This window comes from Vipera berus, assembly GCF_964194415.1.
Source record: "Vipera berus genome assembly, chromosome: 1".
Taxonomy (NCBI): Eukaryota; Metazoa; Chordata; class Lepidosauria; order Squamata; family Viperidae; genus Vipera; species Vipera berus.
The window spans coordinates 223,414,064-223,428,826 of NC_138202.1; the positions used below are offsets into that span (position 1 = coordinate 223,414,064).

Sequence of the window (14,763 nt, forward strand, 5' to 3'; positions counted from 1 at the left end):
CAAGTTTGGCCACCTGGTTGGAGGGGGGTTTCTGCCTTTCCTGCTTTATTTGGGAAGTCCCAGTCCATAGATCATGGTTGGTAGTTGATCTACAAGGTGGTTTGGGACTTCCTGGTATAGTAGAAGATACTCACCTATTTTAGTTTATGAGGAAATCCATCCCACTCCATCACTAATCCATTGATCCAATCCATTGACTTTCTCTTGATATACTGTATTGCTCCTTGTCACTCACTCATCTTTCTTGCTCTAATCCTTACACTACATCTGTCTTTTCTTCTCTTGCTCTTTCTTTTGATGTCTCACTTGCATTTGCTCACTTGTATTTCTCTTTCTTGCCTGTCAGTCCTTATGCTTTTCCTTGCAGTTGCTCATTCCTCTCTATCTAACAGAAGGATGGACTCATTTTTTTACACATTATAAATAATTTCCCCTGAGACCACTACATCATAGGTCAGGAACCCTTGCAATGCCTAACTAGCATCATTTCCAGCTAAGATGGCCACTGAGTAGAATCAATCAGGGTGGGGGGGGACTGTGCCTGCAGCGGCCAAAAATAGGAAACAGGAGTTGGCAAATCCTAGCACCTGTCTCGTCTTCATTACAGTTGCTGTTGAAGCATTGCACAGGAGAAAAAGTTTCACTGTAACACTGGATCAGAGAAATACAAAGCTAAGTGGGGATAAAAGGAAGGCTGCATCTTGAGAAGTCCCTGAAGAACAATGAAAGACCCAAAGTTTGGGCGAATGTATGGATGTAACCTATGATAGTGAATCAGAGTCCCATAAATATACAGGAGTGTTCTTCCTGAGGATATCAAAGTTCTCTGAATCACTTTCTCTTACTGTCACCAATACTATGAGAATAACAATAGCTGTTTTGACATCCAGTATGCTTTCTTAAATTTCTTCATCTTTAGCAGTCTCTTTTCATATTCATTCTGAACCTATTTCATTTAATTTAGTCCACAGTTCCTATCTCAGTCCTTTGAGGTAAACCACACAAGGAAACCAAAGTTATGATTGCTAATACAACCCTTTTAGAGTTACAGAAACAGGATCCTGAGGTCTGAATGTGTCTCTTGCTCCCCCCGCCCCCGCCTTTATTCTAAAGAGAACTTGGGAGGGTTAACTCTGAGATGCTTTGTCAAATTACATCACTGCTTTAACTTAGATTCTTTTATCTGACCATTGTCATTAGCTTATTACGCTCTAAGGCTTTAATTTAGCTACATCACAAACACCATTAGTATTCCGAAAGAGCCTTCGACTTTCCTCAGTAACATGTTGAATGCCATCTGACAGGAGGGGTCCATTACTGGCACCATATTATCAATCATTTTATGACTGATTTATGATTCCTATCAATGTGATGTTCTTGGTAAAATACAGATGGCTTACTGTTGCTTTCTAAAATGACTGCTTGCCTCCAACATCTTCCTAGTTTGTTGCTGTCCTATATAGGTGCCTGCTTGCTTTAGCTGGATAGTAGGGATGACCTTTGCACCTTAGGATTATATACTTTTGCCATATACTCAAAGCATTCATCACTCATCCCTCTCAGGAAGACACACACACACACACACACACACACACAGCATTATAACAGGACTTGGGCAATCATGGTGTTTAGCAACAACAACATGAAAACATAAATAGACAAGATTAACATTATTAATTTTTAAAAGCCTAGTTAAGGAAATGAATAACCTTCCAAATGCAGAGATATTGCAGACCTTATGCAATACTGAGAAAATGGGAATATGAGTTTGTAACACTTGTACTTTGCAGCTACAGTCCCTTATACTTCATCAAACAAATGCTATAGAGCACGGGTGTCAAACTTCACCACGTCACGTGATGTGTCGTGACGCATCGTGACTTTTTTTGTATTGCTGGACCTGGGGTGGGCACGGGCTCTGCATGATGCAACCAGCCCATAGGCCAGCAGTTTGACACCCCTGCTATAGAAAGTCCTCCAATACCTGGGAGAGATCCTTGGAAATCTGAAAACCACTGATCTCCAGGACAGAAAAAAAACTTTTAATAACTTAGCTTTCGTCAATCCACTGCCAGTAGCAGGAAACACTTGTTACTTTTATAGCTGTGTGGATATTAGTGATCTAGTCATGGATCGTGGTTTTGCCGTACTAGCTGGTATCTGCTTTGGTTTTGACGTTTTCCCTCCCCCACCCACCTCACCTGTTGGTCGCATCTATCCTGTAGCGTGCAGCTATTTGGCGTCGTTGCCGGATCACTCCTGCTGCTATTCTGTTCAGCTGTGCTGTCAGCCTGCCACGCAGTGGCGTCTGCCGATGATCCTCCCATCATATGCTCACACCAGTCATGTTGTTCTGTTGTCCTTCTCTTAGTCTTGTGGTAGGTTCTGCTCATGCTTCCATCTCTCCATTCGTTGTGACACCCTGCTGTTCTATGGGTAAACAACTCAGATCTTTTATATTTCTGTTCGCCCAGCATGGAGGTGGTAAGAGATTCACCCACTCTGATTCTCTGCGCAGCTGTTCGTCTTGTCAATGTTTGATATGCTGGAAGCAGTTCCACGTGCTGATTGATGGAGTATCGATCAGACAGCCATGCTTCTTGTAATAAGCGGCCACCTTTCATGGAATCCTGGGTGATGACCTCAGCCCCAGCAAAATTAAATGTATGATCCTTCTCAGCCATATGCACCCATACCTGGGAAACGCTGTTCATGCCGTTTAACCGCTAGTTATGCACTCTAGTCTGGAGGCGTTTCGCTGTTTCCCCAACGTAATTGCAACAACAATCATTGCAATTGATTCTATAAATTACAGATGACATGTCACTTTTGGATAGCGGTTCATTTGGGTGCATTATTCTCCTGCGCGGGGTCTGGCTGGGCCTGTGTGCCATGCTAATATCATGGGTCGCAAGTATCCCTGTGGTTGCTTCGGATACACCATTGATATATGGAAGTGTGACCCAAGCACCAGTCGTTGGTCTGTCATGGATCGATCGTGGTTCCTGATGTTTGCAACAGCATCAAATAAAGCTCGCTGAGTACCCATTCTGCCTGCATATAGGATGGAGATATGCCTGTGCTTTAATTTTCGCTGCCATTGTGCTGCAATGGGTATCCACCCTATTAAACAGTGTTTGGATACAACTAATCTTATGTGCAATAGGGTGATTACTCTCATTATGCAGAATCTGATCTGTGTGCGTGGCCTTATGATAAATAGCAGTAGAAAGGGTGTGTGTGTATATACACACACAGAAATACACACACACACACACACACACACACACACACACACACACACACACATGCACTGCAGAAATCTACAATCAAGTTAAATAACACATTATTAATTCTCCTTTTCTGTTAGTCATTGCATATGAATGCTTCTTTTTTGCACTGGAATGTCAGCACAGCAGGGGGCTGGACAGCTCCAGGCTATAACCGCTTTTGGTGGGAAAGCCTGAATAGAGCAAGTCGTTGACAGCCCCAGGGCACGGTCAGCTCTGGCGGGAAGCCAGGGTTTAAATCCATTGGCCACCTGCACTGGCGGGAAGCCCAGGTTTGAATCTATTGGTCGCGATTCACCTGGGCAGGTATAAAGAGACGCCAGGTAACCCCTTCGCCCCAGCTTTATTCCTGATCCAATAAAGAAGTACTACCCAGCCCAAGTGTCCGTCTCTCTGTGCGACCATGCGGCTTTGCATGCACTATTTTGGAATTTATAAGTATTATTACACTAAGTATAGGTTGACAAATTGATGATCATAAACATGGGACACAAGTAGATATTCCACAAATATAGAATGTAGACATGGCAGGTTTAAGTTCATGTAATTGAAACAGCAATGATGACTTCATGGGGAACAAGTTTTGTCTTTAAATAAACAATTAATGCCTTGGCACAGAGACCCGCAATAAAAATTAAGAACACAAAAAAACCTTGTAGCTTTAGGCTTGTTTGTTTATGTATTTGTTCATGTACAAATGAATACTAAGTGACAGCAATTATATGTAAAGGAAGAAAAATTAAAGAAAGTAAAATATATTTTGCCTCTCTGGAATGCTGCATATTTTATATGAATAAATAAATGGCAATCAAGATTGGTGAGTGTTTTAAGAAACTTGGCAGGTTAAGAAGCTAAAGTCCTAAAACTGAGTTAGCATGCTAATTATACAGTGGATATTTTAAATAGTTCAAAATCAACTGGTTTAATTGCACACTAGGGTATAAAGTTGGTCATTAAGGTTATTATTGCTAAGTTTCTAGAATGACCTTTTTTGACTTTGGTTCAATTATGTCTGATTTTTGGCCAAATCGCTGCAGTTTTCTTGGCAATGTTTTTCAGAAGTGGTTTGCCATTGCCTCCTTTTTAGGACTGGGAGAGAGTGACTGGCCCAAGGTCACCCAGCTGACTTTGTGCCTAAGATGGGACTAGAAGTCATGGTTTCCCTGTTTCTCATCTGAAGTCGTAACACTATACCAAACTGGCTCTCCAGTTGATTGATTATCAATAGCATTATTGGGTGGTTTTAATTTAAACTTTCCACAGTTCCTCGCCAATTTTATCCATGAAACCTCTCTTCATTTCATATTCATCAACAGACACTAGCATTAGGTCTAGAGCCATAGGGTAACAGACACCCCCTTATGATGACTGAGAATATGCACAGAGCGCAATAATAACAAACAATAGCTTAAGCTAACAACCAAAGTAAACCTTTAAAAATTTAAACAGCAGCAGCTTACCATTCATGCAGGTAGGTATGTCTGGGCTGCATAGTTTGCTGGTCAGAGCATCTGTACTGCATTTGTGTGTTGTACAGAGCTCTTTGACCCCACAAAATAGAGATGGAGGCCCAGTGTAACCCTGTAATCCCTGGCTCTGTGCATATGAGGACCGTGACAGCAGGGCTGTAATAGATCACTCAAAAGTGTTTATTTCATGCCTTTTGATCTGCAAATATACTGATTGGAATATCTAGTGTTATGGCATCTCATTCTCTGCTGAGAACAGCGTATTTTCCTCTCAAACCACTTAGACACTCTTATACATGTTGCTTTCCATGTAGCTTTTTATATGTTAATGTTGAAAAAAGGCCCTCTCTGCAGCTGTCACTATCAAAGGTGTGATTTTTTTTAAAAAAAGTATGTGAGGTTATCAGTAAACTTGTTAACAGAAATAGTTTCCAGTATAAGAAATTCTACAACTTTTTTTAAAAAAACAACAAAAACAAATATAAGATTTCTGTCCATTTGATTATGGTGGTCAATAAACTACACACACACACACACACACACACACACATATGATTATGGTGGTTATATATATCTGTTACTGTTACTTATTCTCTTTCTCAAGAGAATTATCACCGTCAATATATTGTGGGTATCTCTGAAGTGGGTGTGAATGGGAATGAGAGCCTGATATGTGCTGACTATCATGCTACACACAATGCCTTCAGCAGACAATTGTGGACTGAGATGTCATTCTTAGGAAAAGTGAAAGAAACTGTTTCATACTATGTGCAAATTATAAAGACATTAAAGGTAAAGGTAAAGGTTCCCCCGCACATGCGTGCTAGTCGTTTCCAACTCTAGGGGGCAGTGCTCATCTCCGTTTCAAAGCCAAAGAGCCAGCGCTTGTCCGAGGACATCTCCGTGGTCATGTGGCCGGCATGACTAGACGCCAAAGGCGCACGGAACGCTGTTACCTTCCCACCGTAGTGGTCCCTATTTTTCTACTTGCATTTTTACGTGCTTCGAACTGCTAGGTTGGCAGAAGCTGGGACGAATAACAGGCGCTCACTCTGTTACCCTGTCAACAAAAGTGCGTATAGTCAAGGCTATGGTCTTCCCAGTTGCAATGTATGGCAGTGAAAGCTGGACCATAAGAAAGGCTGAGCGCCAAAGAATTGAGGCCTTTGAACTATGGTGCTGGAGAAGACTCCTGCGAGTCCCTTGGACTGCAAGGCGATCAAACCCATCAGTCCTAGAGGAGATCAACCCTGACTACTCTTTAGAAGGCCAGATCCTGAAGCTAAAACTCAAATACTTTGGCCACCTAATGAGAAGGAAGGACTCACTGGAGAAGAGCCTAATGCTGGGAAAGATTGAGGGCAATAGAAGAAGGGGACGACAGAGAATGAGGTGGCTGGATGTGAGCTTAAATGGACTCCAGCAGATGGTAGAGGACAGGAAGGCCTGGAGAAACGTTGTCCATAGGGTTGCAATGGGTCGGACACGCTTCGCAGCTAACAACAACAACATGGCATTATTCAGAATGAAATTGTAGGCAGCAAAATGGACATATGTACCTTTTGGATGCTATGGTATATTTTAGCTTAGACACCAATATACAATTCACTCATATCTGCAGCTCCATCATATGGTTGACCTTATTCCAACACATCCATTCCATCTGTTTTCATATTACTAAAACTCTGTTTGTAATCTTCAATTGGGCAAAATGGTGCATCATAGATTAAGTGGCTGCTGCTGGGTGGGGGAGTGAGAGAAGGGGTTAAGGGGATGCAGGAGAGGCACTGGGTGTGTCAGGGAGGGTGCATGGGGTGTACAAGAGACACTGTGCAGATTGGGGTAGGGTCACCAAGGGTGTGAGGGAGTGCGTGAAAGTGCAGCACAGGTCGGGGAAGTGCTTAGAGGTGCCAGGCAGGTTGGGTAAAGTGTGCAAAAGGTGATGCCATGGATCAGGGAAGTTGTGCAGAAAAGTGATGCAAGTCGGGGAGTGTGCATAGAGGGCAAGGGGGTGTGAGAGGACACAAGGGAGGCACAGGAAGGGTAAGGGAGGGTGCACAGGAGTGAGTGAATGCTTGGTAAGGAAATATCTAGAAAAGAATGACCCAGTGAGTCACAGGTTGTCTAGTTATTTCCAACAATGCTTAACTTACTTCCTCAAAAGCCCCCAGAGAATTCTTGTGTCTTTATGATCATCTACACCAGGGGTCCCCAACCCCCAGTCCGTGGACCAGTACCGGGCCTCAGCATGCCAACATGTGGTCCACACACCCAAGCAAAGCCCCATCTGCAGGATGCAGGCAACACACAAAAGCATGCAGTCTCTGGTCCACAGAAAAACCTTTCTCCATGGAAACAGTCCTCGGTGCCCAAAAGGTTGGCGGCCTCTGATCTATCTACACTGCTATCAAGAGCTAGATGACTGAGCTGATCTTTTTTTGCCATTATCTTGGGTTGTATCCGTAATCACAAAGAATATTAATTTCATTCCTGATAGAATTGTAAAGAATAATAATTGCTTAATTCTGTAAACTAGGCCTCAGGTACTTCATAGTTCCAGACTTTGTATTTAATAATTGTTCAGTGCAGAGTTACATTTTGTAGGCAGGTTGAGAACTAAACAGAAATTTCTACAGGATCACGCTTCCTGTATCTTCTAAAGGATAGCAAAATTCAGAAAAAGTGCAGGAACATTTTTCTGACTAATGCATTTGATTAAAAGGCTTATTTCCATGAGCTGCGGGTCACTTTATCAGATGCACAGAGTTCAAGCCTTCTAATGGAATTTGTTAGTCAGAAAAGATTCCATATGGTTTTAATTTTATTTTACTATATAGACTAACAATGTTTCCAAAGAATACACAAGCCTGTTTGTAAAATTATAAACCCAAATGATTTTCACATTAAATTAACCATTGGAAAACCTGAAAGACGAGGGTAGCGTCAGGCTGTCGTGGAGAAAATCTACTTATATGATCACTAGAAGTTGAAAAAAACTTGATGGCACATAATTACATTAAGTTAAATGCTATATCAAATTTGTTTTTTTAATATGAAGTTAGTTTTTAATTTAATGAATGTATTAATTCTGCGATTCTATTATTAATATATATTTTCATATCTTAATTTGCAATTTTTCTTCAGAAAGAATTATTAGTGTTTTCCAATAGGATGAAGAGAGTATCCAACCAGTTATTACATAAAAAGTCAGTTTGATATATATTGTAGGAATGGTTGCTAACTCATCATCAACAATATTTAATACTGTAAAGGATAACAGGCTGAAAAGAAAAATCCACCTTTAAAACCTGTTTTATATTACTATAAATCATTTCCGAGAATTACTGGGTCTTGCAATATTGCCAAGTGTGAAATAAAAATCTAATCTGTTTATTGCATTTGCAATGAATTCTCTGTTTTGACAGTCAAATAATATACCATTGGTAGAACATCATGCCGCTGGGCTTGTTATGAATGTCCTGAACTGATGCCTGGATGTCGATAATCAATATGGTCTTATTCTTAGATGATTTGGCCCCATGCAGTTCTAGGATCACATATATAATCCTGTCTGCTCTTACCAAACGGGGAAGCTGAGGGTCTTCATCCCAAGTAATACAGAGAATCAGAAATCAGATGCAATCTTTCCTAAAAGTTGCCTTTCACTAGGGTAAAGGATATAAGATTGCATTTTATTATTTTTATTTGAATTTTATTATATTTTTATAATACAGGTAGTCCACGTCTTATCACCAGTTGCTTAGCAACCATTCCAAGTTATGATAGGCCCTCCCAAAGATACTTATGACACAGCTCCAAAGTTCCATGGTCATATGACCACATTTTGGGTGCTCAGCAGCTAGTCCACATTTACAGCTCACTGCAGCATTCTGCAGTCACATGGCCATGACTTACAATGGTGTTTTTTTGTTTGTAGAAAACCAGTGTTTACTTTCAGTTTTGGCAAAAAACACATAGCGAAACAATGGGTTTATGAATGACTGTAGATTCACTTACTTATCATGGACCTTTGCTTAATAACTATCCCAAAAAGCAGCTGTAAAATAGAATCATTCATGTGATGATCCACCTTATGATTGTCATACTTACAACTGTAATAGGTAAGCTCTGTTACAATCATAAGATGAGGACTACCTATAGAAATTATGCGGTTATTGTTGACCTTTATTAGTGTTTTCTGACCACCATCAGCCACTCAGAGTCCTTGAAGTCAATATTTCAAAGGGAAGCCTTCCCATCTCCTACTGCCTTCCTTCAAGGCAGCAAAAATCTGGCCCCATTGACACTGCTATTGGAGCCCCAACTATTTCTTTTAAGCAAGAAAAATCTGCTAGAATCAATTACACACACACACACACACAGAGACAGAGAGAGAGAAATGTATACATACATACATACACATACATACATACATATAGGTATGCCTGCAATAGGAAATCACAAAAATTACAATTTCTAAATGCACCGCAATACTGTATGAGCTGTTAGAAATTCCAGTTAACTTGAAAAAAAATATATTAGGTTTAGATCTCAACAAAATAAAGCTATGAATACAACTCAAAATCAAGTTGTATGGATTCTATTTATAGCATAACCTAATTCAAAATTTTGCCAAGAAAATGTGGCCCAGTGATGTATGTTTTAGAAATTGAGTCACAAATCTAGCTCTCTCCTAAAATAACAGAAAAATAAGTACTTTCAATTTTCTGAACATTATGATAAAGCATACAAAGCAGGATCAAAAAATGTTCACATTTGCAAAGCAGAAATGGCAAACATTTGGCAAGTTCCAAGAAGATGATATACTAGTTTAAGGTACTGTTTTGACATTTCATTTCTATGCTGAGGCAAATGTATGAGCCTTAAAACAAGAAAAAGCACAAAAGTCTTATAGACTCGCAAGAGATTTAAGAAATGCAATAGATTCAAGAAAAATAGCTGATACTGAAATTTAAAGCAATTAGGGTAACAAATTTTGCCTTTGTAAAAGTGATCACATTTGTCTTAGATTTGATTCTGTTCTGCTACAAATTCAGGGGATGAATTTTCATCAAGGGTAAATAATAAGAAGCAAATGTTGCAAAGGTAACTCCAGGTGCAATTTCTAACACAAATATGAAAAAAATAGGAAGCTCATTCAATCTTCTATCTAACCGGAGTCAAAACAGGCTACTAATGGCTCAGGCCTAGCCTTTCCCATTTTTACTTGAAGAGAACAGGACCTGAATTTGGGGTTATTTACATAAGATCACATGCTCTGTTACTGAAGTACGGCTGAATATGAACCAAACACAAAAGAGTTAAATCATGCCTTTGGTAATTCCATATGCAAATTTCCAAAGCAAGAACACATACACATCCTTGAGAATGAGAATGTAGAGATCTTTAAGCTGTGAGAATGAGAGAAATATGCAAACTTTCTTTCAGATACTAATTAGAGGGTGTATAGTATACAGGTCTTCCTTCTTGCATTCAATCACAGTAATCAAAATTCTTTCAGGGATGTAGTATAGGGTTGATAGTGGGAAAAGAGCTACAATCAACAAGATCTTTAGCTTGTCCCCAGTCTGGTGTAATGGTACTGGTAGTAGCTATGAGTCCTATAGACCCACTCCTCAGAGGAGAGAACTGACCTATTTTATGACTTCAAGGACCAAAACATTTTTTCCCCTAAGGAACTGGGCAGAAATAGCCTAACATGCTACCTTTTCTCCTCTGTTTCCTTGCAAGTAATTACTGTGTAAACCTTATCACAAAGATTTTGGGTGTATTAAAAGGAAGAGTACAGAGCCTTGTAATCAAAGACTAATGAGAAGTAGAAGAGAAAGTTAGGATAAATAAACGGGGATTTTCTCTCTTTCTATTTCGCTTGCTTGCTGACTTTTTAATATCTACACCAGTGGTTCTCAACCTGTGGTGCGTGTACCCCGGGGGGTGCAATGTTGTCACTAGGGGTCCGCAAAGGCTTGAAGAAATGTTATGATTTAAATCTTGAATTAAGTCTTGGGTGGGTCTGTGGCCAGAGCCTGTGGATGCAAAAGGTTTTGAAAGGGGGTTGGTGGTGAAGAAAAGGTTGAGAGCCACTGGGCTAGTGCCTGCAGAATCTCTGTGATCTGCTTTTACATGCAAATAGAAATAACATATGTTTGATAAATGAAGGTGAATGATTGCTAAGCAATTAAGAATAAAGTAAATAATAAAAGAAAGCAAGATCTTTCAGAAGCACTATATTGTCCAAGCAAGTCAACAAACTAAATATTTAATCCTTCAGTTGTTTTCTTGTCATCGTAACTTGTTCTGAGAACATTCAAATTCCATTTCTGTTTAGTGAAATTTTGCTTTGTAAACTGGCTTATTTCAGGTGTTAAAATATACTTTTCCTACCTGCTTAATCTACAAATTGCTACATACTGTTAGGATAATTACTGGCTTTTCTCTCTCTCTTTTTTTAAACCTACTGAAAAAGAAATGTGACATCACATATATTTAGGAATAATAGAATGAACATCCTACCTGGTCTGAGGCAGAACAGCATTTGTTGGCCATCTTCATCTGTAAAAAAGAATAGAGGTAATAATACAAAATAACCGCAATTATATTGTCGTTTATGAGTTTCATTCATAATTGCATGGCTCTCATGGTAACTATGTGGTCCCAGGTAAAATATGAAATTGAATTGAGGAGGCACCAACAGGATGCAGCACATCGACCACGTCCTATTGTTATTTCCCAAATTCAAATATGCCACAGCCGGGGGTAAGTAGTAGATTGATAGTCCACTTTTCCCCCAGAGGTTTGAGGGGCATTTAAACATACCTTCCTGCATTCCCCCTGCCCCTCAAAAATAACATTGTGAGGTGGGCTGGGCCGAGACTGACTGCCTCCAAATCCCCAAAACTAAGCTTTCATCGACTGAGAGTGAATTTTAGTCTCCAACATCCTAGTCCACTACTTAAAAAAACTACAATGCAATAGCCCTCTGGCTCTGAGTAAAATCAGGATGCTGCATCTGGGTGGCAGAACATAGTTCCTAAGCAACTCTGTTATGCTCTATCTGTTATGCGCCATTTTAACTAAAATAATTGAGAGCAAGCAAATAACTAGGGAATAGACTCATCCCTTCAATGTTTCACTGCTGTTGCTGATGGTCACCTTAAAGCACAATACTGGATTGAAAGAAGTTCCTGCTAATCATACTTGAAATGGAACTTCTTTGAATGAAAACTGAATGCAATTGTCAAAAGAAAAATACAGTGCACAAAATAAGCAAGCAAGCAAGCAGTATCAACCCCAACAGTAACCACAATGATTTTGTAATGATTGGCAGGCTGCAGTAAATAAGGAGATAAGTATCTCTACTTAGTAAAGATTTTGAAAGTAGGTTGACCTGTGCAAAATATCTTTTCATAGATATCTTTTCATTCAATATCTCTAGAAAACCTGGCATGCTTATGTCTATGTGGCTGTTTAAAAAATTTCAACAAAGCCCATGGGTTTCATGCATGATCTTGGTTCTATGGTCTGTAAAAAATACTTATTTTTTTACGATATCCTTTCATGCAAACGATAAGTGAAAAAATGCTTCATAATTTAGTAGAAATTATAGCAGTAACTATAAGTAATATAGCAGTAACTCTATTTCTAAAGCATTTATTTGCATTGATTTTTCTATGGATCGGTTATAAGATGCATATCTATGATTTATTATGGCTGATAATAGCACAGAAACAAAATTAACCTTAATAACATGACCATCCTTATAAGGATACACTAACCCATCTACTTGTAAATCTGCATTGTTTCAACTGGGTTTATGCTTGAGTGTAAATCTAGTCATTAAATATTTAAATAAATCTGATATTTTTAAATGCAAGAAACTGAATTTTAATTGGTACAATCATTCTAATGTGCAACCTTTGAGCCAAGAACTATACTGTAAGGTCTGGAAAAGTATGGAATCCAGAGATAAATTCTTCTTTTGATTTATACAGTAGTCCAGAAAATCCAGCTTAGATTAACTAATCTAAAATGCATATTAATGAAATTCTCCAACAGAAGACATCTCATTGGCTTTTTCCTCCAGGGCTACTATATACTGTATGTGCTAATAAATCAGGCCCTAAAAGAAAAGCAAGATATAATTCTGATACAACAAAAAGGGGTTGTTATGTACTACCATTAATGTATCTTATATAGTAATAATTTGTTTTGGCTAACAAATTTCAGGATTATTTAATTATTTCTTTGTAAAACCAATTCACCAGAGATTTCTCTTAGTAGGATGCAAGTCGAAGCAGCACAATAAGATAATCACAATATCTAGACAAAATGGACTACAACATAGAACTTTACAATAAAAGAGTTTTAATAGGAGTTTCAGAGCAATCCTTGCTGAAAATATCATCATATAAAAATAAAACCTACACTGCACATGAAATTACTGACTTTACAATTCTCTGGGTTGTTAACCATAAAGTATCAAAAGCAGCAATGTAAGATATTCTCATAGGTTATACTGTATAAAAAAATACAAAAAAGAGCAAACAAAACTTGATTCTAAGTGGAAGTAGTAGTAGTAGTAGTAGTAGTAGTAGTAGTAGTAGTAGTAGTAGTAATAGGTTTAGGAACTGCCTAGAATGACAATATAATTAAAAAAAAACATCCAAGATAAATAAGGAACAAGTAAAAAATAGAGAGCAAGATAGCACTCAAGAAGTATAAAAGTACAATCTTACATGGATATATTGGAAGTATGTCCCATATATCAAACAAGCCACAATCCTAAAAGATATTGCCTTTGTCTTACAACTATATATTATGATAATGATTAACATGTTAATTTAAAAACTTAGATTAAGAACTGCTTTTTTCACAGCAAAAAAAGTCACTGTCACTGTCAAATGCACATTATCATCCCAACTGATTTATGCTCTCAAAACCTCACTGAAAGCTACACTGGTGGTAGAAGCGAAGGAGGGTGTCCTACTACATCTCTAATGAGGAAAATCTTCCTCTTTAACAAGTCACATTTGGCTCGGGAGGAAATTTATTTATTTAAATATAATAAATATTACATTTTGTTAAATATATTTATTATGTTTATATTTATTATATAATATACTCAATATTATATTGACTTGGATCCCTGTTGGCACTATGTCTATCTATTTTGTTTTGCTTGTGAGGTTTTCTATTCTGCGGGTCAGCTACATTGACACTGAATTTTCGCTACCCTGACATTAAAATGTAGAGGACGAACCAATGAAGAATATTAAAACAGAGACAAGACACACATCAGGACAAAGCTCTGTCTGAGCTTTGATTCAACTGAGTTTCTGTTCTCAGGCGATAGTAACAAGGAGAGGGAGGATTCTGCTGCCTCAAACCCAGGCTGCCATTCTTGTCCAAATTGTTTGTTGTCCATGCACTCTGCCAGTGGTCTCTCTCTCTCTCTCTCTCTCTCTCTCTCTCTCTCTCTCTCTCTCTCTCTCTCTCTCTCTCTCTCTCTCTCTCTCTCTCTCTCTCTCTCTGTGTGTGTGTGTGTGTGTGTGTGTTTATTATCATCAGCCTGAACAATTCACTGCAGGATGAAAGGCTCTTTGTAGAAGATTATGAACTTTAGGATATTGTTCCAACATGGGTTGATATATAGAAGTTTTGCCACTTCCAAGTCTGAATCTTAGAGAAAATAATGAGTAGCCCACTTCAGCACCCTAGCTATCGTTTAGGGAGAGATACTGAGGTTATTTTACATTTCCAGTGCTGGTATGATAGACGACAAACTAAACAGTGAATAAAGAAATGCATCTTGCTAGTTCACTAGCTGGTCTTACTCTTAAATAAACCATTTCTCTCTCAACTTCCTTGCCTGATTTCATCATTTTAATAACCTAGAAATGTAGAATATTCAAATCACATCTTTGTTATCACCTTAAACACCTCTCAACACCCCCTGGTTTGTGGTATTAGAAATAATAATTGTA

At 38.7% G+C, this 14,763-nt stretch overlaps 1 protein-coding gene across 1 annotated transcript in view; it reads right to left on the reverse strand.

Moving 5' to 3' along the window:
* SNTG2 (syntrophin gamma 2) overlaps positions 1–14,763 on the reverse strand; it is a gene marked incomplete at both ends in the record, with an annotated part of 260,611 nt that overhangs the window by 57,252 nt on the left and 188,596 nt on the right. The window contains one exon of the mRNA XM_081314298.1: positions 11,294–11,332. Coding sequence (XP_081170424.1) covers positions 11,294–11,332 — 39 coding nt within the window. The remainder of the gene's footprint in view (positions 1–11,293; positions 11,333–14,763) is intronic.